The sequence below is a fragment of the Solanum dulcamara genome, chromosome 2 (genome assembly GCF_947179165.1).
Source record: "Solanum dulcamara chromosome 2, daSolDulc1.2, whole genome shotgun sequence".
Lineage (NCBI taxonomy): Eukaryota > Viridiplantae > Streptophyta > Magnoliopsida > Solanales > Solanaceae > Solanum > Solanum dulcamara.
In genome coordinates this window covers 81,729,624-81,755,435 of record NC_077238.1, presented here as the reverse complement: position 1 = coordinate 81,755,435, position 25,812 = coordinate 81,729,624, and the positions used below count along the sequence as shown (strand labels likewise).

General features: G+C 35.7%; 1 protein-coding gene across 1 annotated transcript; it reads left to right on the top strand.

Moving 5' to 3' along the window:
* The first annotated feature begins 353 nt into the window (after window positions 1-353).
* LOC129881066 (ubiquitin C-terminal hydrolase 12-like) lies at window positions 354-23,304 on the top strand. The gene is made up of 32 exons (XM_055955394.1): window positions 354-498; window positions 2,041-2,107; window positions 2,431-2,587; window positions 2,682-2,839; window positions 8,699-8,964; window positions 9,037-9,255; window positions 9,375-9,483; window positions 9,589-9,704; window positions 10,193-10,291; window positions 10,754-10,863; window positions 13,166-13,240; window positions 13,680-13,758; window positions 13,868-14,014; window positions 14,091-14,171; window positions 14,262-14,381; window positions 14,798-14,920; window positions 15,663-15,740; window positions 15,860-15,948; window positions 16,357-16,465; window positions 16,550-16,618; window positions 16,761-16,871; window positions 17,124-17,179; window positions 17,264-17,441; window positions 17,697-17,798; window positions 17,887-17,958; window positions 18,137-18,202; window positions 18,595-18,660; window positions 20,150-20,236; window positions 20,357-20,473; window positions 20,614-20,688; window positions 20,777-20,863; window positions 22,744-23,304. Exons 1-32 carry the CDS (start codon window positions 469-471, stop codon window positions 22,783-22,785), a joined length of 3,360 nt encoding a protein of 1,119 aa, XP_055811369.1. The 5' UTR covers window positions 354-468; the 3' UTR covers window positions 22,786-23,304.
* The last annotated feature ends 2,508 nt before the right edge of the window (window positions 23,305-25,812 follow it).

Here is a 25,812-nt window from a genome sequence, read left to right as displayed (position 1 = left end):
ATTTGTCTTACATTTCTTTTTTAAAAAACTATTTTTTTGTAACTGTTTAATTTTAACTTTTTATTATTTTTATACGTTTTATGTATTTTTTTAATTTAAAATTATATAATTCAAAAAATTTCTTTATTTTATTTAAATTTTATGTTATTAAATTAAAATTAGATAAATAAATTAAAACAAGAAATATTATATACATGTGGAATCACTATCACAATCAAATAAAATTTGCCTGACCGACTGACGTAAATATCCGTACTTGTTCAAGTAGAAGTGTATAACCCAAAAAAAGTAAAAAATAAAAAATAAAATAAATGTTCTCATAATTGCGAAAGTGCCCCCCACTATAAACCTCTTTCCTTTCTTCACTACCTCGTCCTCGCACTCTTTTACTCAACCGAAAGTCTTTCGATCCATCGCCTCTCAATTCTCCGATTCGTCGGACGATCGTACGGTTACTATTCTCCGGCAATGACTCTCCTTACTCCGCCGCCGATAGATGTAAATAAATCTTCATCTCTAATCATCTGTAATTTTTTTGAATTATTATTTGTTTTGAAGTAGTTTAGTTTTTTGAAAAATTGTTAATTATTTTGATTAAATAGGTGCTGAATGTTGATTGACCTAAAATTTCCTTAAAGTTTCATTAGTGACTGATTTTTATGAGCTAGGTTACTGTGTGAATTTGCTTTTGTTTAAAGTTGTGTTTTTTTTGGTGGATATAGTTGATGAATTTAAGCCGCTCTGCTAGATGTAATCTTCATATCCGTTTTCCTTTTTTTTTCGCGCTTACATTTTTTACTTTGTTTTGCCTATTTTGATCCTTTTTGGACGACTCTCCTCACTCCTCTGATAGATGTAATCCTTTTTGTTATATAAATTCTTTTTGCTTTTACTGTTTTACTTTGTTCGTGTGTCGTTTGTTTGAGGTAGCTTTGAAAGTTTTGAATGCTTTTGATTTATAGGTGCTAAATGTAGTCCGCTGTGATTGCCGTGTGAAATTGATTAAAAATATTTCCTGAAAATGCAATAGTGATTGAATTTTATGAGTTAGGTTTCTGTGTGAATTCACTTTTTTTTTTGTTAAAGTTGCATTTTTTTGGTGATATAGTTGGTGAATTTAAGCCGCTCTGCTAGATGTAATCTCCATTTCCGCATTCTGTTTTTTTTTTCGCGCTTTGCTTTTACAGTTTTACTTTGTTTTGTGTATTTTGATCCTTTTTGGACGACTCTCCTCACTCCTCTGATAGATGTAATCCTTTTTGTTATATAAATTCATTTTGCTTTTACTGTTTTAGTTTGTTTGTGTTATTTGTTTGAAGTAGCTTTTAAAATTTTGAATGGTTTTGATTTGTAGGTGCTGAATGTGGTCTGCTGTGATTCTCATGTGAAATTGACCTAAAATTTTTCCTTAAAACGCGATATTGGCTGAATTTTATGAGCTACGTCGCTGTGTGAATTCACTTTGTTTTTTTTAACTGTTCTGCTTTGTTTCGCCTGTTTTGTTTCGATTAAAGTTGCTGTTTTTTTTGGGTGGATACAGTGCTGAATTTATTAGCTACATTAAGGTGCTGAATGTGGTCCACTGTGATTGTCATGTGAAATTGACCTAAAAATTTTCCTTAAAACGCGATAGTGACTGAATTTTATGAGCTATGTCGCTGTGTGAATTCACGTTGTTTTTTTTAACAGTTTTGCTTTGTTTCGTCTGTTTTGTTTTGGTTAAAGTTGCTTTTTTTTGGGTGGATTCAGTGCTGAATTTATTAGCTACATTAATGTGTTAATTCACTTTGGTTTTAACAGTTTTAGTTTGTTTAGCGTATTTTTTATGTTGCTTAAGGTTGCCTTGTTTGGTGGAGTTTCACTAAACTTATGGTCATCTTTGTGGAGTTGAAGTAGTTTGATCTTTTGGATGAATATGTGCTGAATTTAATATTTGGAATACCATGGTGTAAAAGTTTCGTAACTTTTTAGATGTGAATGATCAAAATTGTCCACTTTTGTTAGATCTAATTGCTTACTCTATTGCTTCGTCTTTGGCAGCCAGAAGACCACGAAATGCTTGTTCCTACTTCTGACTTTCCCACTGAGGGACCTCAGCCAATGGAAGGTATTTCACGTACTTCCACACACACATGCACACACTTATACAAATAATGTATGTGTAGTCATTTTTGTTTAGCATTTGATGTCGCTTTTCTTACGCTACTAGTGGAATATATATGAACATCTGCACATTCTTGCATTGATTAAATTTTAGTATGTGTAATTTGCACTAATTCCTACCAGTATTAGTATGAAACCGAGCACAGTTGAGCAGAATATGTAGAGGAATGTATCACCGACCCCAACAAGTTTGGGATTGAGCTGTTGTCAACTGAATAAGTGATACTGTATTTTTTTCTCAGTCATTTAAATTTTTGCATACTTTAGTTTTGGCAGTTGCACCAGCAGACACAACAAATAAGGTTGATGCACAGGCAGTGGATGATCCGGCATCCGCCCGGTTCACATGGACTGTCGACAAATTTTCAAGGTTGAATGTGAAGAAGTTGTACTCTGATGCTTTTAATGTAGGAGGATATAAATGGTAATCATATTCATCCGCCCATTTTTTAGTGGATTGGCTTACAAATTCAATGCGGATATGATAATGATGTACTATACTGTGCATTGTCTTGCAGGAGGATTCTGATATTCCCAAAAGGGAACAATGCAGACCATTTATCAATGTATTTAGATGTGGCGGATGCTGCAACATTGCCTTATGGTTGGAGTAGATATGCTCAGTTTAGCTTAGCTGTTATCAATCGAATTCATAACAAGTTAACAGTAAGAAAAGGTCAGAGATCTTATTTGTTGTATAAACGATATGGACATTGTGCATAAGTTTAGATATGTGATTGCACAAATGTCTTATTGCTCTATTCTTCTGATGACATGCTTCAATATAGTGATGCTAATTTTCCACGAGATTCTTTTGTTTGTTTTGCTGAAAGATTTAATGTCTTTTTGTTTTTATCTTTACTTTATTTGATGCTAATTCTCCACTGTGATTGTATGGATGTCTTATTGCTTTATCTTTACTTTATTTACATTTAGCATTTCTGAAAGACCTTTTTAGTACTGGCAAATCTGATTCTGAAATGGTCTGTTCATTAAATTTGTAAAGAAGAAGAGATTTGAGAATGAATTGCTTAATTATTCTCTCAAGCATGTTGGGATTTAATTAGTGTATACAAGTAGCCTAAATAGGAAGGAAAACTAATCTAAAAAAGGAAATGGAGGTGATTTCGTCTTTGTAATCTGTATATATTAAGGAGTACAAAGTCCCTTCACAAAATGTCGTATGTTTCCTTGTCTTTGAAAATTGATTTCACACTAGACAAAATAGTCGTTTATATTTTCCTAATATTTAGAACTTTGAAATCGACTAAAGTTTTGGTTATTAAATCTTTCCTTGTTTGAACTAGGTAGGAAGTCCTAAAATTTCGGATCTTAAAATCAATTCAGATGTTACCTTATACTTTCCTTATTTGAATTCTATATATTACATAATTTTATATTCTTTCATGTTACTTTTAATCGATATATATTTGATGGAAATAAGAGTAATTTAATGTGTCCTTTTTAACATAATTAAAATAGTTAATAGATCTTGCAATTTTGACGCCGTACTATGTATAAAGGCACATAAAATATTGTTTCGATAAAAAGTATATATGGAGGCATTAATGATAACTCATACAGTGCAAAGAGGTGGGAATGAATTTAGAACTTCAAGAGCAAGTAGGAGGTTCTTTTTTTTTTTGAACAATGGAAGGACTTTGAATTGGAAGTACACTCAAAATCTGTGTCCACTATTGTTGTCAAATCGACTTAATTTCGAAGTCATTAATATTAGAAAATGATTAAATGACAATTTTTCTAATGTGAAATCTATCTTAAAAGGGCAAAAAGTTGATCAATTTTTTGTATAAGGGATTAAGAATAGGAAAATGACGTACTTGTGTGGTTGGATATGTGTATCTGGTTTGAGAGATCTTGGGTGATGCCTAGATCTGTGAAGGAAATTGTGTTTTGCTGGAAAATCGGAAGAAGCAGGAGAAAGTGCAGAGCTTAGGGTGTTGTTCCTTTAGCTTTGATGTGGATTATTTGGAGAGAGAGAAATAAGAGAGCTTTTGAAGGGGTAGAATTGACTTTTGTGCAGTTGAGGAGTCAATCCCTTATTATTTCTGGTGCCACCCATGTAGTGCTGGGTTATATAGAGGATTGAGTGTCTTTTGTAGTGAACCATGTCATGTCGTAGGTTCGTACTTTTTGGCATACTTGTATATGGCCGATTTTGGCCTTTTGACTAATGTAATTCTTTACCTGATAAAAAAATGTAATTGATTATGGTACATAAAGTACGTTAGAAATTATGGGTAGAATAAGATACGATTGAGCTAAAATTTTAAGAACAATTAATTATTTGTCGAGTTCAGGTGCCTATGTGATTACTAAGGCATACAAGTTTTAGCACTCTTGTAAAATGAGTAAAATGTGGGTAAAGAATTTTCAACTGTTAGTAAATTATGAGACACAAATTTTATAATAATGCATAAGATATACATGCAATGCACATACCAAGTGCTCATGTAAAGTTGAACAACTTTTTTACCATTCAATCAAATGTTACTCCTATTATGATACTTTTGTACAACGAAACAAATATTAGAACAGTTGAAAGAAGAACGACTACAGTGGATCGACTAACATTTATTATTTTAGAACATGCAATTTTTTGTTATCTTTCATATTATGACACAAATATATTTTTGAATATTATTTATGTTATTTTTAAATGCTTATTCTTATTAATACGAGGGACACGCGTACGCTCAAACTTGTTATGCTTATGAAGTCTAAACTTTTTCTGTATTTACAAGGAATGTACTCTTTCCTTCTTCATCAGAACTCTGAAGGGATGAATTCTTTCCTTATTAGAAATTTCCTAATTCTTAACACTCATCCTCAAGTTAGAGTGTACGTGTTGTATGCTTCTAACTTGCCACAAAGATACTCAATTTCAGGGTGATAGAGTACTTCATAAGAATCTGCCAATTTATCATTTGAGTTGACATAACCTACCAACTCCCAATGCACACTGACTCAATATTTTGTCGAATAAACCAACTATATACATCTATGTGTTTCATTCTCTCATGAAGCATTGGTTTGAAGCAATATATATTGCGACTTGATTGTCACATATCAATTTCATTAGCGCATCTCCTCCTGACATTAATCCTTCGAGAAGTTGCTTCGGCCATATAAACACAGATTAAACAATGCCATTGCTCGATATTCTACTTTTGCACTTGATCGAACTACTCCATCTTGCTTTTTGCTTTTACAAGATACTAGATTTCCTCCAATTAGAATGCAGTACCCTGAAGTGGATGGTCTATACAAGGGACTTACCCAATTTGCATATCTAATATTATTTGTATGTCCCGTGTCTTCATACTATCAGTGTTGTTAAAAAGCGCTGAAGCGCTTGCTTAAAGCGAGAAGCGAAGCGAGGCGACAAGCCGACGCTCTAATGCCTTGAAGCGAGGTGATATTGAAAAAGCGTGCTCTTCTGGGTAGAAGCGAGAAGCGCGCTTTTTATAAAAGCGAGAAAAAGCTCACTTAATTGAAATAAAGCGCTACTAGTTTTTTTTTTTTTAATTTCTGTAAAAATACTTACAGCTAATTATTCCAATTATTTTCCCTCCTATCGACTACTGCTGTGACTGCTACTGAAGGTTAGTTCTTCTCTTCTTCTTTCCTCTCTTCTCTTCTCTTCTTCTACTCTTCTTCTCTTTTTCTCTTCTTCTCTTCTTCTTTTTCTGTTTATCTTCTGCGCGACTGTTGCTGAAGGTAACTAGTTTTTTTTTCCTTTCAATTTTCTGTTTGTAATGCTACTTTCCAAGAGAGAGACTGCATCCCTTTCCTTCGGTAGCTAGTTTGGTTTCCCAAGGATAGCGGTAGCTGGGGCAAAGCCCACTTAAGTAGCGTTATTCTGTTCTTTTTTTTTTCCTGATTTGAGGTTCTCAGTATGCTCTGTTTGTAATGCTGTGTGTATGCTCCGTTTTTATTGTTTTGCTGCCAGCTGCTCTGTTTTGTCTCTATTTCTTTTTTCCTTTGTTTCTTTGTTGTTCTGACTTCTGTGATTGAGTTACTGTTATGAATTGTGAGGATTATTGCTATCTATTTACTTTTTAATCTAAGAATTGAAAGATTTGCTTAATATGTTACCTCTATTGAGTTCTTGATTATTTATTTATACATATTTAATATTTTTTATTTTTATACTAAATAGCATTTTTCTGAAAAAAGCGTGCGCTTCGCTTCACCCTTCTCGCTTCTGTGAAGCGAGCCCTCGTCGCCTTCTTAAAACACTGCATACGATATTGACCGTGTCCAGGACTCAATGTGAAGATTTGATATCCCTTATAATACGGATCACTGCATTCCAATGATTGTCACAAGGAGCTTGGAGAAACTGACTAATAACACCCATAACAAGATGTCTGATCGTGTGAACTTAAGATAATTGCCCTTGTTAGCCTATATTTGGTAACAGCTGAGGTTCGTCAAAGGCCCTACTTAGGGAGTACTGGAGTACGTCCGCAAGAACCCCAATCCATGAAGATAACATTCGGGTCCATAGGATTATCAATAGGTTAACAATTCAACATGTCCAAGTGTCCAAAGCATTCTTGATTGATGAAATGACAGGCCTACTGCTGGACTGTGCCAACCTCAATGCCTAGGAAGTGTCGTTTACCTTGTTTTTGGTTTGGAAATGATTGTCAAGATACTCAACTTAAGTTGAGTAATGCCTTAATGATCATCGCCTGTTATAGAAATGTCTCTTAACGTAAACAACCAAGAAATGAGTTGCCATTATAAGAATGTTTATGAAACACATAGATTGGCTTCACTTGTAAGCATGATAAATTGTTGCACAACTGTGCTAAAACGGTCAAACCATGCCTTTCGTGATTGCTTGAGACTATACGAAGATTGACAATCAAATGCCTTTGTATACGAGCTGTTTTGTGGCCATGTTTATGAATGAAAATATGTTTACTTGATGAAAAAACAAAGATCGACAATCGACACCTAGATTCCATGTGAGCATCAAATTCTTGGGGTTGCTTCATGTAGACTTTTGAAGCAAGTTTGCCATGATGAAAGATATGTTTGATATCCAACCAATAAGACATGACTGCTATGGAGATAAAGGAGGTGAACAGATGCAATCTTCGCTATTGGAGAAAAGGTATCACCATAATCAAGATCAATCCCTTGGCGAACGATCTTCTCACCAGCACCTACCTTGATTATAAATACCCACCGACATCTAGTTATTGATTTTCCTGGTGGTAAAGGAACTATTTCCTAAGTACTAGTATCACAAACAATTATTTCCTCAATCATAGCCAACCCTTATCGCCGTTGCCAAAGCCTTTGATACTTTGTTAGTGGATAAGTTGAATAATGAAGGCATGATATGATGGCTGAAAATAGTAACGACTCAAGAAATTATAAACAAGATGAGTTTTGTGAGTAGTCTGGATACCTTTTTGAATAGTAGGAAGATCAACTTCATCTGATGAGTGCTCAACGGAAATAGGGATGTTGTCAGAATGATGAGTCACTCGGCGAACTTTGTGTGTATGTAGCATGTGTAGTAACATAAACATAAGCATCAACTATTAGTTTGTGTAGTGTTTGGCCATGGTTGTCTGGAGTAGACTTGAGGAGGAGGATGGCCTCTTTGTAAGAGGCAATTCTTGAATTTCAATGGTTTACATGGGCTTATTCAGACGTAAGCACGAGATGATCACTAACTATCTTCTTTTCTCTATTCGTTGCCACCTTTTATAGAGCAGAGGGCTTAGCCATGCACCCCTAGTACAGGGGGTAAGGGAAAGTGAGGGTCTACTGTTAATAGCCTTCCCCTTGAATTTCTGATAGGAGCTGCTTCTATACCTCTAACGCGAGGCCCAGGTCACGACAACCAAAGGAACAACTATACCGTTGAACCAAGGCTCACCTCCCACCTGTATAGAGTGCCTGTGCAAATTGGGTTAGTGGTGCAGATCATATGATTCTTCATTCATTGGGGAACAGTACATCAAATATCTGATCCTTCAAAGACTTATCTTTGGGATCTTGATGACTGCGATAGTTTTCTAGGTGGTCCTATGGAATGCATCTTTTGTAGGGACTGCCTGAAAGATCTGACTGGAATGATCTTGACCTTCTTTAAAATGTGAATTTGGGAATGCTCAGAACTGTGTCCATCTCTTAACTCAACCCTCAAAGCTCTCCTGAGAAGGGATATCAAGCAGCTTGTCGGAGAAAATTAATTAGATGGTGTGTCTAGTCACATTCTTGCATTGGAGAGAGAGAATAGAATCACGATTGGGGATTACTCTGAAGGAAACTTGATTTGGTTGTCATCTTCTCTTTAGTTTATCCTGAATTCTTTCTTAATATGATAGTGAGACCTTTCTAACTTACGCTTCTTGAGATCTTTATTTTATGCTGCTGCTTCTGTTGCTATCTATCTTTGAGGGGGCTGAATATATGTCATAGAGTATTTTGATTTGATTTGTAGAAGTGATGGCTGTTTTGTTAAATGTTATGATCCTTATGGCAGATACTCAGCACCAGTTTAATGCAAGGGAGAGTGACTGGGGTTTCACATCATTCATGCCTCTTAGTGAACTATATGATCCTGGAAGAGGTTATCTTATGGATGATACAGTCATAATTGAAGCTGATGTTGCTGTTCGTAAAGTCACTGATTACTGGTCCCATGACTCCAAAAAGGAGACTGGTTATGTTGGCCTTAAGAATCAGGGAGCCACTTGTTATATGAACTCTCTCCTCCAGACACTATACCATATTCCTTATTTTAGAAAGGTTAGACTTGTAGATGAATGGTTTTTTTGATATTTTCTTCATTTATATGATTAATTCATTCTTGTTTCTCAGGCTGTGTATCATATGCCAACAACTGAGAATGACAATCCATCTGGCAGCATCCCTTTAGCTTTGCAGAGTTTGTTTTATAAGCTCCAGTATAATGACACTAGTGTAGCAACAAAAGAATTGACAAAGTCCTTTGGATGGGACAGCTATGAGTCTTTCATGCAGCATGACGTGCAAGAACTTAACAGGGTTCTTTGTGAAAAGCTTGAAGATAAGATGAAGGTAATTGGTATAATGGAATTGAACACTTATAACTTGCAGACACCTTTTATAGTATACTTATAGGTGAGATTATTGCTTCCGATTATTGTTTTCTGTTAACTTTGGTTTCTTTGACTCAGGGAACTGTTGTAGAGGGCACAATACAACAATTACTTGAGGGGCATCATATGAATTACATCGAATGTATCAATGTGGACTACAAATCAACAAGAAAAGAATCTTTTTATGGTAGATATATAACCTATAGAACCAGCATAACTTTTTATGATGGTTTGGTTTGGAATTTGGAAGACCATTTTATCATTTTATTTATGAAAATGCGTCTTTGATCAGATCTTCAGCTTGATGTGAAAGGGTGTCGTGATGTGTATGCTTCATTTGACAAGTATGTTGAAGTGGAACGCCTTGAGGGTGACAACAAATACCAAGCAGAAAAACATGGTTTACAGGTTAAATGTCTTTAATATTTCTATGAAAGTCCCTTATTTTCTTTTGGTGTACGCATAGGATTCCAAGTTGTATAGGAGATTGGGTGGAGTTTGTAGAGAATCATTTATTATTGTAGATTTTTTACCTTTTGGTATAATCCTTGTATACGGCCAGCTTTTTGGCCATGTTTATGAATGAAAATACATTTACCTTATTTAAAAAATAAATAAATTCTGTGAGCTAGTGGTTTACAAATTTACATATTTATTGAAACTTTGAGATTCTTTTGAGCTGGAGATTGATAGGGAATAAGAGGTGCGTGGATTTATAAAGCTAAAAAGAAAATTGCAAGAAGAGAAGGATGTGAATGAGTGGTGTGGAAGTTTGGTAAATACACCTAATAGATGATATTTGTGTTATTTCCTTATCCTCCTTTTCCTGTAGTGTCATGCTTGGGTTGTAAAGTCATGATATCTGATATGTTCGTAGCTAACTCCTAGTTTTACAGGATGCTCGGAAAGGTGTCCTTTTCATTGACTTCCCTCCTGTTCTTCAACTTCAGTTAAAACGCTTTGAATACGATTTTGTGCGGGATGCTATGATCAAGGTAATTAATTAGTTCTCACATGATTGTACAGTCCTAGCCAACGAGTGAGAACATTTTATTTCTTTTCTTTGAATGTGATAAATAGCCATCTCGGAGAAATTTTTATATTTAATTAAGTAGAGTCCTGGTGTCCTATGTACAATATGGAAAGTAGATTATGATAAAAACAATGCAATTTGGCTTAGTCTTATTTGTTATTCTACATTACATGGAAGTTTCATGCTTATTGAATCCTAGATTTTCATGGATTAAGCAGTCCGTCATTTTTTTCTCCATATGTTTCTCATCTGGAGTAATACTCTATTTTTCATTTGTCTTATTTTATTGTAGTAAGAAGTTTACTCATCTTGAGATAAATTTCGAGGAGATGGTTTGCGGTGATAAGTACTACTGCTAGCGTGCTCGACTTATAACTATATGTTTACCACATAATGCTTATCACTTTTTTTATTGACAATATAGATAAATGATCGCTATGAGTTCCCTTTGCAACTCGATCTTGATAGAGAGAACGGAAAATATTTATCTCCAGATGCTGATCGAAGTGTCCGCAATCTCTATACTCTGCACAGGTCAAAATTTATTCTGTTTTCTTAATGATATGTCCTTGCTAGTTATTGCTCATTTTTTCATGAACTTTTTTGGTCAACCATTAAGTTAAATAACGTGGCAGTCAAAGATTTAATCTTAGTGGTTTCACATTCTTCATGTTCAATATTTTCTTTTGTGGTTAGTTGACTAGTTATATTTTCCACAAATTTAGTTGGCTTGAGATCACCTGCTGTTGCATATCATTGGAGTCATCCAAATATACAGTTGATTTCTCATTTTTTTTGGACCAGTTTAATCACTTCGTTTACTTGGTTGTTTTCTTTCCGCTCATGCTGTTATGCAATAATTCTGCGCCATGTTCTTTTCTGATCAACCTCACTATGTCAAACTTGGTTTACTTTAGCCTGATTCGTATACATGTTCTTCTTATGGTTTCTGATACATCTATAGTTTTTAAAGCGGCATACTTGTAACAAGTTTGCTGATGTAAAATTGGCTATCTGCTGGAGAATGGAATCTTGTAATCTCCCTTAATAAGGTTACGTTTCAATTTGCCTTTTTTATTTGTTTTGGTAGTTGAAAACTTTAACAACACTATTTTATGAAGCAATATAGCTCACACTTCCCTAATATGTCAATAATTTCATTAATAACATCATTAAGTCCATGTCAAAGTACGTACGGTTGAGAGGACTCAACCAAATCATCCACAGCATTCATTCATATTGCTCATATTTGTTCTTTCAACCTTGAACATCTCCCAACTAATCTGGGATTGGTCGCAGTTGATTGATGGATTGGTATTATCACCTAGAGCTAGTTCTTGTAAACATGGAAATTGGGAAATGTAGGTCTAATATTGCGAACCTAAGTTTGTTTCTCCCTTTCCACCGAGTTTCAAGTGATTATGTGCAAAGTGCCACTTCTGCCTTTTTCGCAACTTCCTTCTCCAAATTAAAGTAATCTTAGTGACTGTTTTTTTCTTCTTCTATATTATTCTAGCAATGAAATCATGCATAAGTTACCATGTCACATATGCTTTAGTCAAACACGGCATACTCTTGCTGACAAGATAGCAAAATATACTCAACTATATTTTGGGATATAGGTTAGTTATCTTACCTTTTTGTTCCCTTTATTTTATTAGAATATACTTGTCCCACATCATTTTAAGGTTTCCTAAGGGGTTCGTAATTGTCATCGGTTATCCAACCATTGCCTCATGGTTTTGGATTGTATGTTTATATTCTTACATGGTAACAGGGCAAACTTTGGTGAACCCGTTTGCGCATCCATTTTCTCTCTACTTATTCCATTGCATTGGGCTTCTCTCTCGCATCTCAACCCACTGAGCTTCTCTAGGCTCTTCTCTCAAATCAGTCCCCCGAATCTTTAGTTCTATTTGGCACATACTTTTTAGCTCATTGAGTCTTCTTTAGGCCCATTCTCATCTTGAGCTTACTTCGTCTAGTCTAGGCCCACACTTTAGCCTGTTGAGCTATTTTAATCTTCCAAACATAAGGAAAAAAATAAAAATATAAGTAAAGTGACCACATATAAACTTAAAAACAGGTTACACATGTGGGAACTGCTAGAATATGCTTGTCCTGTATTGCTTTTTGAAGGTTCCCAAAAGGTTTAATTATGGGTCGGGCTACTCAGCCAATTTCCTTAAGGTTTTGGTTGGATGCTCATATTCATTGATAATTTAATTTCTTCCTCACTTTAACAATGTTGGTATAATTTTCGCTCTGTTCAACTTCTTTCGGCTTTTCTTAGTACAATTTTTTTTTGGGGGTTATTTATGGTCAATCAGAAATGTCTTACTGCGTTTATATTATGTTGCCTTGAGTCCAGCGAAGGTTATTTGATCTTATGTGGTCCCAATAGGAGGGTACTGAGAGTTCTTCATCTCATCCATGTATGAACCAGTAATTTGAAATATTGATTCAGCTCTGTTTTGGATGCCGGCATGGGATTTATTTCAGTTTTTATATATAATGGCAGGGAATTTATTTCATTTCTTTTTATAAAATTGCATGCTACTATTCTAGTGGAAAAATGATGGCTTTTCTCGTGGGCAGCTTCTGTTGTAATTGTTGATGTCACTAACATCTGTTTCTCCCCGTTCTACCTTCTTGTTTGACATCTCCTCTTGTGCTTTACTGCAGCTTTTACTTATTTCTGTATGATGTCTAACAAACTTGGGCAGTTGACCATGATAGCTGTTCATTCTCAATTTTCAGTTGCTTCAGGCAATTATGTTGCATGATGATGATTACTTATGAATTTTGTACTAATGCTTTTATTTTTTATTTACAGTGTTTTAGTTCACAGCGGTGGGGTGCACGGGGGACACTATTATGCATATATCAGGCCAACACTGTCTGATCAATGGTATGCAGTTTGTTGCGCCATCATACATTTTTCTCCAGCATTTGTAGTTGGGCTTTTCTCAATGTACTGCAGTCAGCAGACATGCTTCTCCAGCATTTATAATTGGGTGTTTCAATAACCTGTATCCTTTTCTAGTGTTCTCTAGATTTGTAGCTCAGCCCAAGGAAGATTTGACATGTTCTGGAGCTTCATATTTGTTATACTCATTTTCTATGTACTTCACAAGGATGCTTCAGAACACGTTAGAACTCGCTAAAATTTGATTTTACCTGTATCAGATACATGCTCTTATTCAGTAATCCACCTGTCTCTGCTTGCTTTTAATTGCCAAGCAGTTTTGGCTTTGGTTCTTCTTGATGGCTGGTTCACATTGACAATGTTTAGAGATTCTACTGTCCTTGATTACTGGTTTGATTCATTATGCATTTCTTACTTTTAGGTATAAATTTGATGATGACCGTGTAACAAAAGAAGATACAAAGAGAGCTCTGGATGAACAATATGGTGGTGAGGAAGAGGTATTTGTCCTAGTCTTTGCACCCTTTTTACTTATACCTTCTATATTATGTTATACGGAAAATTTCTTTTATGTATTGCACATGTTAAGTGTCCATTTCTTCTTAACAGTTACCCCACACAAATCCTGGGTTCAACAATTCACCATTCAAATTTACAAAATATTCAAATGCGTATATGCTTGTCTATATACGTGAAAGTGACAAGGAAAAAATCATATGCAACGTGGATGAGAAGGACATAGCCGAGCATCTCAGGGTGGGTTTCAACTCAATACTATTGATTTGGTTTCTGTTTGGTTCAGCCATAGTAATCTATCAACCTCTAATTTCAGATAAGACTAAAGAAGGAGCAAGAAGAAAAGGAACAAAAGAGAAAGGAGAAAGCAGAGGCTCACCTGTATACAATCATCAAGGTTTCTTTCAACTACTAGTCTATATCCTTTACTTCTTGCATCTTTAAATTTACAAAATGTTTTAACTGAAAATGGCCATTTCATTTACAGGTAGCTCGTGATGAAGACCTTGGTGAGCAAATTGGAAAGGAGATTTATTTTGATCTTGTGGATCATGATAAAGTGCATAGTTTCCGTATTCAGAAGCAGATGCCATTTGCTCAATTCAAGGTATCATTCTTCTGCATTTCCTTTTCTTGTAAATTTTGGAGAAGTTATAGCCATACTGCTCTTATTAAACATGACGAGCAATTGTTTGTGCTGCATGGAATGCGTTCAGTTTTGACCATGTTAAATAATGTGACATTTTTTCGCCTATGAAAAATATGGATTATGAACTTCTGTACTTGTGTATTATTTTGAGAGAGAGAGATAAAACTTCAAATTCTAGTGCTTATATAGCTAAAATTGAGAACAAGCAATCAAAGTATTCAGGAGAATGTGGAGTTCTCATGGTTAGCTAAGAGGGTTCACAAAAATTGTTTGTGCTTTCAGCAGACAAGATAAACATATTTCTTATGATAATCATTGGTCAATCACTGTAATTCTTAAGTTTGACATGTTTCTGATGGTCTGTATGTTCTTAGGAGGAAGTTGCTAAGGAATTTGGTATACCAGTTCAATTTCAACGTTACTGGCTATGGGCAAAGCGCCAGAACCATACATATCGGCCTAATCGGCCATTGACAGCTCAAGAGGAAGTTCAATCCGTAAGTTCCGTCTGACAATCTACCTCTCTGCTGTGTGCTCTGCATCTGAATTATGACTGTAGTTCTATTGATGATGTCCTTTGCTATATTTCGTATTGTTTTTACTTGGAAAAAAGAATGATCTTAGCATGATATATTTGTCATTGGTGTAAGCTGTAGGTCATTACCAGACAATTCCTTATATGAGCTGCAGCTCTATGGCAGTTTGATCCTTTAAATTCTCTTTGCTTTATCTGTGCTTTATCTGTCTTCGTATGAAAAAATGTTGTAGGTAAAGGTTAATCAATTTGTATGTTAAGCATATATGGACTCCAATCCACTAGGAATGTAATTATTATAGCAAGCTTAACTCTGGTGCCTGAAAACCTTGATTATGAATTTGGCATCCACCAGTATCCCCACATCTACCAAAATAGATGCCTTCAGGTGTTAGTGAATAGGATCAGTTTTTCTGTTCATGTTGATTCATCCATGGTTGGTTCTCAAGTCAATTGCTCTCTCTCTCTCTCTCTCTCTCTCTCTCTCTCTCTCTTCCTCCCTCCCCACCCTCTAGACATGTCTTTTGATTGGACCAAGTGTTGGAACCGTCATGCGCCCTTGAGAGTGATATTCTTGATGTGTGTATTCTTCATTGTTTTTTTCTGGCAGTCTTTCTTCTGTAGTGCATGATTCCTGCAATCTGTTGAAGAATGGGAATGCTTGGTTTACTTGGTTTTAATGATCTTACATATTGTGTTTTTAGGTTGGCCAACTGAGAGAGGTTTCAAATAAAGCGAATAATGCTGAGCTAAAATTGTTTTTGGAAGTAGAATTTGGCCTGGTAATGTATCGGTTGCTTACTTGTCTTCTCTTTTGATGATTTGCATGTTGCATGTTTTTCCTGTGAGGTATTCTTGTTGTTTTACTTTTGCATTTTATTTGTTTTGTCTGTTCTTACAGGATTTGCAACCTTTTCCTCCACCAGATAAGACCAAGGAAGATATTCTTCTATTTTTCAAACTTTATGACCCTTTGAAAGAGGAGATAAGGTATTACATCTTGCTTCTCTATAGCTGGAAAACTAACACCAAAGTAGTGCTTTTCATGTTTGAATATGGGATCTGCTCATTTATTTTTTCGAACACAATGACATGGGAAGCTGCTTTTACTTTTACTCAATCTGGAGGTCTAAAACATTGTAAAGATTTAAACGTGACACCGAAGTTAGCATGAGTATACAATGAAAAGGGAAAAAATAAGAAGAATAAATTTATGTATTTTTTGCATTTTCCTTTGGACTTGATAAAGACATCTTACTAAAAGGGTTAATCTGAAATTTTAATGCATTTGAACCTTGAAGTGCTGTTAAAAACTGTTTGGGGCTGTGTATATATGAGAAACCATGCTGTGGATAAGTTTTTATTGGTCAGTCTCTTTAATTTCCTTCTTATTGTCAGGTATGTTGGACGGCTCTTTGTAAAGGGAAGTGGCAAGCCGCTGGAGATACTAGCAAAGCTGAATGAGTTAGCTGGCTTTTTGCCTGATGAAGAAATTGAACTTTTTGAGGTTAATTGTTCTTCTTCTTTTGCTGCCAGTTTTTTTTAACTCAAAACATAGGATGTGTGATTTTTCAGGTTTTGTTATTCACAGGAAATAAAATTTGAACCAAATGTGATGTGTGAGCACATTAACATGAATCTGAGCTTTCGTGGCTGTCAGGTATGTGGAATCAATTGCCGGTATCCACTTTGGGGTTTTTATGCATTTGCTTGTGTAGTCGATTTCTTTCAATAGTTTTTTTTTTTATTTCTGCTGGATCTATCAGCAATGAAAAAAATTATGCACTACTCTGGCTTTGCAGCTAGAAGATGGGGATATTATTTGCTTTCAGAAATCCATTCGGAAGCAAGGGAATGAACAATATCGCTTTCCAGAGGTCCCTTCATTTTTGGAGTACGTGCACAATCGCCAGGTTTGTCCTGCATGCTCTTATAGTGATTGGCCCCTGGAGGATAAAAGATTGTTACAGCACTGCAATAGATATTGATGATAGCTACAACCTTGCCAGCATGCCTGCCGTACTTTATTTTGCTCGCTTTGACCCAGTTTAGGATCCTAGTTTGACTGGGATGGAGTTGAAAAATAATATTTATTGACTTTGATGTATATTTTTTAAAAGCCTTATCATTTTACAGTTATCAGCTCTATTCTATGGTTTCCACAGGTTGTTCGTTTTCGCTCATTGGAGAAACCCAAGGAGGACGAGTTCAGTCTTGAGTTGTATGTATCTGGTTTTGTATAATTAGTAGTTCTAGGTTGACCTTGTGTTAACTCTTTTCATTGGTTGATGACACATAATTCTAGGTCAAAGCAGAACAACTATGATGAAGTTGTTGAGTGCTTAGCTCGCCATCTTCGCTTGGATGATCCATCAAGAGTAAGGCTTACATCACATAACTGCTACTCACAGCAGCCAAAACCTCAGCCAATAAGGTATCGTGGAGTTGATCGTCTCACAGAAATGCTCAGTCACTATAATCAGGTATTTTGTCTTTTTTGGATTTTTTCTAGATACACAGGTATCTGCTTACTGCAAAAAAAAAAAAAAAAGGGCAGCCCGGTGCACTAAAGCTCCCGCTATGCGCGGGGTCCGGGGAAGGGCCTGACCACAAGGGTCTATTGTACGCAGCCTTGCCTTGCATTTCTGCCAGAGGCTGTTTCCAAGGCTTGAACCCGTGACCTCCTGCTTACTGCAAATAATTGCTTATTACTAACTATTGTTTCCTTCTTTGGATAGACTTCAGATATTTTGTATTATGAAGTCCTGGATATTCCTTTACCAGAGCTTCAGGGCTTAAAAACTCTCAAAGTTACTTTTTATCATTCTGCCAAAGATGAAGTGAGTGCTGAAAGACATTCTTTTATGCTTTTATGACACATTTTTGCCTCACCTTTTTGTAATATAATCTTGGACTGACTATTTTCAGGTGACTATCCATACTATCAGATTGCCAAAACAAAGTACCATAGGAGATGTTCTTAATGACCTCAAAACAAAGGTACTTTGGAGTTTTCTTGTGCTTTAGAACTGGATGCCTTTGAACTTTTTCCCCCTATCAACAAAGAAATATCAAGTCTATAAAACACACGTTGTGGGAACTAGTAGAGATGGGAAAAACTGACCTTGTCTGTTCTGTAGCAAGAGGATCACTCAACTTATCTCTTGTTATGGTGCAGGTTGAATTGTCACGCCCAGATGCTGAACTGAGATTGCTGGAAGTTTTTTACCACAAGATATATAAGGTACTATGATGTTGCATAACTTCCTTTTATACTGTGGTTTTGGGTCTGCTGAGATGCTTCTCCCTTCTGTAGTACTCAGATCAGCTCAGTGGTTGTAAATTTAATCTCTTTTACTTGTTTCTTTGTTTTCTAAAGGACACTGAAATATGATGCTGAAGGCAGTAGAGGATGACCAAAAAAATTCTAGATTAATGAATAGAAGAATATAATACATGTGTCTTTGTGTATGTATGTTTATTGGACAATAATGTAGCTATACATGTGTGTGTAAGCAGTGGATATATGTTTTGTCGAAGGATGTAAAAGAATTCATGGAAGGACATGATATAACTGTGTTTTCCAGTTTGCTCCTAGGTAGCATTTGTAACCTTGTATCCATCTTTTCGCTGCAGATTTTCCCCCTTAATGAAAGGATTGAGAACATAAATGATCAATACTGGACACTACGTGCAGAGGAGGTACGTTTTAATATCTGATATTTGCTTCATTAGTTTATTCACTAGAGTAGATTGTAATTTACTTTTGGAAAATGGATCTATATGAATGCCACTCATTTCATTTTTTATTTTTATTTTTTCATTTCAAGCTTCAATCTTTGTGATTGTTTCAGTCAATCCCTGCTTGACCATCTAGCGTATTGCACTGAGACATGACATTCAATCAATGTTATTTTTATAAGACAAAAAGTTTGTCAATGAAGTACAGAAAACATCTAAAAAACCAGCAAACCACCTACTATCCTTTCCCTCCCAACAAATCCAGAAAGTCGATATACAGATTCAGATCCACTAAGGGATTACTTGTACACCAGTAATACAGATTATGAAGACATTATTAATTCTAGATATGTGATTTCTATGCCCTTCAAAGCAAAACATTGTTCCCTCTCCAGCCATAAAATCCTTAAGATACACAACAGAATGGATCTCCATATCTGCTTCATGCCTTCTAGGTGCCCTTTGAGCTTGTCAATCTTCCAATAAACCTTTTCTACACTGAGGCATCACCCAAGAAATTCCGCAGATGTTTAAAAGTAATTCCCAGCATTGTATAGATACTTAACCTTCGGGGTGGCACAGTGGTTTTGGTGTGGGCTTGGGACTTCCATGTTGGAGGTCTCAAGTTCGAGATCCCTTGCCAGTGAAAGCAAGGGGTTTGCCTTCTAGCTCGAGCTCGTGGCATTGGGCTTGCCTAGTACGGGTTTCCTCTCCTGTCTGGTTTGCGAGCTATTGCATAGGGGTGGGGGTTCCTGTGCGCACCCAAAGGGTAGCGGCTGCGGGTTTCCCTTGTCATAAAAAAAAACATTGTATAGATATTCTACAACGGAGGAAAAGATAATTCTTTTTTTTGAGAAACTGGAGGATTGGATGATTCACCGATTCCTAGTCTTCTTCACACAGATAACATTTATTACCAGTGGTGGGTGTGGAGAACAAGTACTGGGTTCATCTGAATCCAGTGTTTTTGACACGTAGTATAGATATATAATTGGTTCAGTTGTAAGAAGCTAAAGGTTGACCATTGGCCCATCAAATTAAAATCGTGAATCCTCCTCTGTTACACAAACTGAACCCTCTTTTCTGCAAGTTGTCTTGAGCAAGCCTCCCGAGCTGCTGTCTCCCAAAGCATGCTACCTTAACAGGAGCTTTTGTCTTCCAAATTATCTTCTGAGGCCAATTAGCATCCCAACGACCTGACTTATTTATCATGCTGTTACAATTTTTAACTGAAGTTTTTTTATCATCACCAACTTCTCAGATCAGTGAATCCACCTTACTTTGATCAATTGAAACTTAACTGCTGAAGTAAATTGACAGAAATCCTCTACCTCCCAATCATTGTAGTTTCTTTTTTCTATCTGCCACCCTGAGTTTGAGTATAAACTTGTAGTAGTTATAACATAGATTTTATAGATGTTTGCATTCTACTGACACTGTTTGCATACAGATTCCTGAAGAGGAGAAAACCCTGGATCCTCATAGTCGCTTAATTCATGTTTATCATTTTATGAAGGACACGACTCAAAATCAAGCAGTAAGTACAGTGTAAATATTTTGTTGCAATAACTGTTCATTTCAGGGAAGGTTCTTTCTTGAATTGCTTGTTTTTGGTTCCTCTCTCTAATTTTTTTTTTAATTCTTCTCGTGTTTACAGCAAGTTCAGAACTTTGGTGAGCCCTTTTTCCTAGTTATTCATGAGGGTGAGACATTGACTGAAGTTAAAGCTCGCATTCAGAAAAAATTGCAGGTTTCGGATGAAGAGTTTTCAAAGGTATTCAATCGTCCTGCCTTTACATTTCTCGTATTATTCATGGAATTGTCGTCAGCTTGAAAATTTCTGAGTCATTTTCTCAGTTAAGTATATAATTGTGTTCTTGAAAGTCTTTGACATGTGTTTCTTTTGCTCTGCAGTGGAAATTTGCATTTTTGTCTATGGGTCGTCCCGAGTACCTGGAGGAATCGGATGTTGTTTCCAACCGTTTTCAGGTATGTGGTGCTTCCTTTTCACCTTTGTCGGCACATAGTCCTCACCATATGTGTTTGGGTATTCCCTAATTTTCCTGTTGGTTTCCAGAAAAGAGATGTGTATGGTGCTTGGGAGCAGTACCTTGGATTAGAGCACACTGACAATGCTCCAAAACGATCATATGTTACCAACCAGGTATGAACTAATGCTTTTTGCGTGAGTTGTCACAATTTGAAGCATATTTATGAGAAACCTTCTGAGAATTTTAGGTCTTTAGAACTGTGGCAGAGCAAGATTTCAACATTGTGGAAAGAAAATTGGCTTGGCCCCGGGGCACTAACTATACTACAGAAGCTAGTTAGTTTTTTTATTTTTATTTTTTATTTTTAAAATGGTAATGTTGTATTCTTCAGTATTAAGGATATGCTGGTGACCTTCAGAAAACAGAGGGGGACAAAAGAAAGGAAAAGAAAAGAAAAAAAAATACTTACAAGGATCCTAATAATTCCACAATCTGCTCTGTTTCCTCTAAACCTTTCTCTTTACACCAAAAATAAAAAGATACAATACAATTCCATTTAACCTTCTGAATGGAATTAGTCATATCTTCAAAGTTTCTACTATTTCTTTCTTTCCAAACTGTCCACCAAATGCAATGTGGAATTATCCTCCTCCATGCCTTCTTGCTCTTGCTCCCCCCTCTTCTTATCCAACAACTCAACAAGTCTGCAGTATGCTGAAGATGGCCCAAATTTGTGTTGTAAAGTTGCAATGCAAGAATAGATGCTTGTTGGTCTCCTCTGCCTTCCCACATAATGAACACCAAGATACTATAATCTTTCGTTTTCTCTTCAACACTTCGTGTGTCAGGCAAGCCCTTCTAGCAACCAACCATGTAAAGCATTTTATCTTAGTTGGTGCTAAGGTTCTCCATACCTTTCTCCACAAACGTTGCTTAGAGTTGCCTTGTCGGGGGCTTTCCATTTTGTATGCTCTGCTAACAGTGAAAGCCCTATCTTTATTATGTTTCCGTCTCAAGAATCAGGAGCATTAGTGGTGCCAGAGAATTTTTCTAATAGTTCTAGCAATTTGGCCACTCTCTCCACTTCCCAGACATTCAAAAACCTCCTAAAGTTCAGATTTCACCCTTGTGCTGTCCAACATTCGTTTATATTTGCATCTGGATGACTACATAGTAAGAACAGATCTGGAAAGGATTCTTTTAGAGGGAGTTGTTTGTTCCACGCATCTGCCCAAAACTTAGTTCTCCTTCCATCTCCCACTTCAATGTATATATTAGCTTCAAGTTTTTGCCATAAGTTTCTAATAGTTCTCCAGACTCCCACCCCATAGGCATCAACACTAACATTACTGCACCAAGGATTGTACTCACCATACTTGGATCTGATGACATCCTTCCAGAAGGCTTGCCCCTCTTCATTATAATATCTCCATAACCATTTCATCAAAAGGCTATTGTTTTGTTTCCTCAAATCTCTAATGCCCATACCCCCTTTGTCTCTGTTGTTCAAGGTTATCTCCCATTTGATTAGGTTATAATCTTTAATTTCTTTGCATCCATGCCAAAGGAAGTCCCTCCGAAGCTAGTTAGTTAGCCAAGTTCCCTAACTTTTCAAGGGTGAAGAAACAGAACTTTTGAGGGTTTCTTTTGTTTCGTGGTGTGGGTTTGAGCAAGGGTTATCACCATTAGTTATCTTGAGAGAATATCGATGCTTATGGGCATATGGCCATCATCTGGAGTATACTTGGATGCTCGAACGTTTGATCTTGATAGCTTAAATCTTATAATAATTACCTGCATCCTTAATGGATCCGGTAATCAATTTACACCATGGTCTCAGACAAAACAAATTCCTCAGTACAGAATTGCTTTCCTTTTGATAAGCTTGCAGTAAATAGGTTCAAATATAGATAGTGTCCTTTTTTGCCATGCGTAATATCCATTCAAGAGCGAAATTATTCGAATTAGAAAGCTGTGTTTGTTATGTGTACTCTTTTTCACGTGTGAAATTTTTCTTCAATACATGTATAACTGACTAGTATTGGTGCTGCAGAACCGACACAATTTTGAGAAGCCTGTTCGGATCTACAACTAGATAATCTTCAAAATTACATTCACATCTCCGTATAATTATCTTCAAAAGGAAGCGTGCTGTTTTGCAAAGAAGGTGCACTAGGTTCAGCAGAAGATAGCGGTTTCGCAGTTAAATGTGGGGATGTCACCTTGGTTGTAGAATAAATTATGTCTTCCGAGGCAGTTAAACATTTATGCTGAGATTTCATTAAGCAAGCACCCGTTTTTCGGCTGAGGGAGTTTGCTGGTAAAATTGGCTTCTGTCAGTTGTAATGCAGGCAATCCATATGATTTTGGGTGAGTATGTATAGAGGGTACAGATAATTGGTTTTTGACTCTCCTATATTTAGAAAATCGATTTCGACTTGATACTATATTTAGACAAAAACATCTGATCTATACAATTTCTCCTTCTGAGAATTTTCTGATTTTCTTAAGTTATAGACCGAAATAGGAAATCTGTAAAATGTGAGATTATTTTTAGTTTCTGGGTTTCCCATAATTATGCAACAGAGATTGTTTATGATGCTGTTGGTTCTCATTTTCGCCTGATCTAGGATTACCTGTACCACTTATTTCATGTATACATAAGTTACAAGCTATGTTGTTCGGACTTTCCAAAAATTTCGCCCGGTGTGTATTTTTCGGAGGGTCCCAGCAACATAGATTACATATATATTACTATTAGTTTCTATTCTACAGGATAAGGTTATGTAAGCCTACTTTTGATAGTTGAATTTGCCCAAGAAAAAGTTCACAGTTACATATAAAGATTGAACGAATGTTAATACAAACCATCAAGGGTTGTGGTTGGGTGGTAAATAGTCCTTTATCCTTGATTAGACTTTTTGGTTTGAGCTACTCCAAATTTGGGCACTTTTTGAGGTCTAATGTTTGGGCTACCTCTTAAATAGGACTTCTCGGTGAGAATTTGGATTAGTTAAGCTCTAAAAATGAGTATTGGGTGAAACGCTCGAAAAAGGCGGAATGGTATAGGAGATTTTTGTACTTGTTCCGATTTGTCATTCCAGTCTTTGTAGTCTAAGTTGTTTCAATGATACAATTGAACTTCATCAAAACTAGTCTTTTAGATGCCTGTGTGTTCACTCACCTTGACATGGAGGATACATCATATCCACATAGATAATTAAATTAATGTCATATCATCATTTATTTTTATATAAATTAGTGTTTAATCAAGTTCAAATGTCTCGTTGGCATACAGAAGTTGGAATGACAAATCGGAACAAATACAAGAGTATCTTAGACCATTCTGCCTCAGAGAAAAGTGTCATGCAAGAACAACCCTTGGAATTGGGGTTTGGCCTTTGGGGATTGAAGGTGTGGAGTCGCTTGGAAAGCATGAACAAGTCAAAAGACTTTCTGCCAAAGAGAAGATTATTATCCTAATGAAAGTTTAATTTTCAAGCCATGCTTAGTGCAATTAGCTCATGACCAAGTAAAATATACTTCTATATTGCATTAAATATCAATAGTCAAAAAATGCACTTTCCCATGTGAAATATGCCAACTTTCCAGCAAGCTTCATTTATTTCTAGTCAGTCATCAAAAGAAAATTCATATACTTTTTCACCATATCTTAGCTTCTTTTAGTTTCACATTCAGTGTTTGATATTCATATTGAAATTTCAGTTAATTTATATTAGCGTTGCGTAATGCTCATCTAAGGAGGAGTTACTCCCTAACATAATTTTTTTTATACTTAATTTTGAACTCAAAATTTCTATTTAAGTTATGAAAGGATCATATCTATTCTACCTCAACCCTCGTTGATCAACATTCACATCTTGTTTGTGTCCCCTTAGCACCTATTACATGGATTCATCCGTACAAGGAAAAAATGTAGTAACTATTTTTGACATATTATAGAGGTTGACCACTAAATATAAAGTGTCAAACACATGATGCCAAGCTGGACTGACTTATTCCTCTCTCATACTATATATATATATATATATATATATATATATATATGCTTTGAACTGATTTTTTCCCGAGTTGAGGGTATATCAAAAGCAATTTCTTTATCTCTGAGGTTTACGTACACTTTATTCTCCTCAAACCCCACTTTGTAGAACAATACTGCGTATATTGTTGTTGTTGTATACTCTTTTCATACACTTTTACTGGTCCATATGCTAAATATAAATGTCAACTCTTAATTGTTAGTTTAGAAAATCAAAAAATAATCTATTATTCTATACCTATTTTATCCTTATTATTAACAGTAGTCATTTCTCAAAACATTAATATATTATATTCAAAGGATGTTATAGTAAATCATCATTTTATTTGTTGCGTCTTAAGAGGTGTGTCAAATCAATATCGTCTGAACAAGTAAAAATATTGTGTGTGTGACTAATGCCCCCACCCCCCAATCCAAAAAAAGAAAAGAAAAGGTGCTGAAATTTCAAGCATACGTGTTTTCGTTTTACCAACCATTATTTTGTCAAACTATTCAAACCGCGGATTTCTTCAAGTCAATTTCCCCACATTTTCTCATACATATATAGTATATGTATATATATATAAAATCACAACACAATATTCTTCATCTCATTTCACTCACCAATCCCTTCTTTCCTCAAAGAAAAAGAAACAAGACTTCTCACCACTACTTTAATCTCACCAAATTAGTCGTGACATCTGAGTTCCTACTTTGAAATAGATTTTCTTAACTTGTTTCCAACACCAATTAGGAGCTCGAAAGAGTGAACATATATACATACACTAGGCCTTTCTTTTGCATTTCTGCAAAGAAACTGTTTTCACAGCTCGAATCCCAAAGATTCTCCGATCATACCAAGGGTAATCTTGTCTTTTACAACAATGGCATTCAAGCAATACAACTATTGCAAAATTGCCTTCTTCATATCAATCCTCATTTTCTTCAACTTACACAATAATGTTAGTGGATTGAGGATATTAAAAGGAGATCAACAATTGTTAATTATGCAATCACTTCCAAGAGGTTCAATTCCATCAAAAGGTGCAAATCCATGCACAAATATTCCTGGTGGCAAGAAAA

Coding starts and splice junctions, on each gene's coding strand:
- LOC129881066 (XM_055955394.1), top strand. CDS start 469: ATGACTCTCCTTACTCCGCCGCCGATAGAT. Junction 9,484..9,588: donor AAGAAAAGAATCTTTTTATG/GTAGATATATAA, acceptor GTCTTTGATCAG/ATCTTCAGCTTGATGTGAAA. Junction 20,689..20,776: donor TTGTTTCCAACCGTTTTCAG/GTATGTGGTGCT, acceptor GTTGGTTTCCAG/AAAAGAGATGTGTATGGTGC.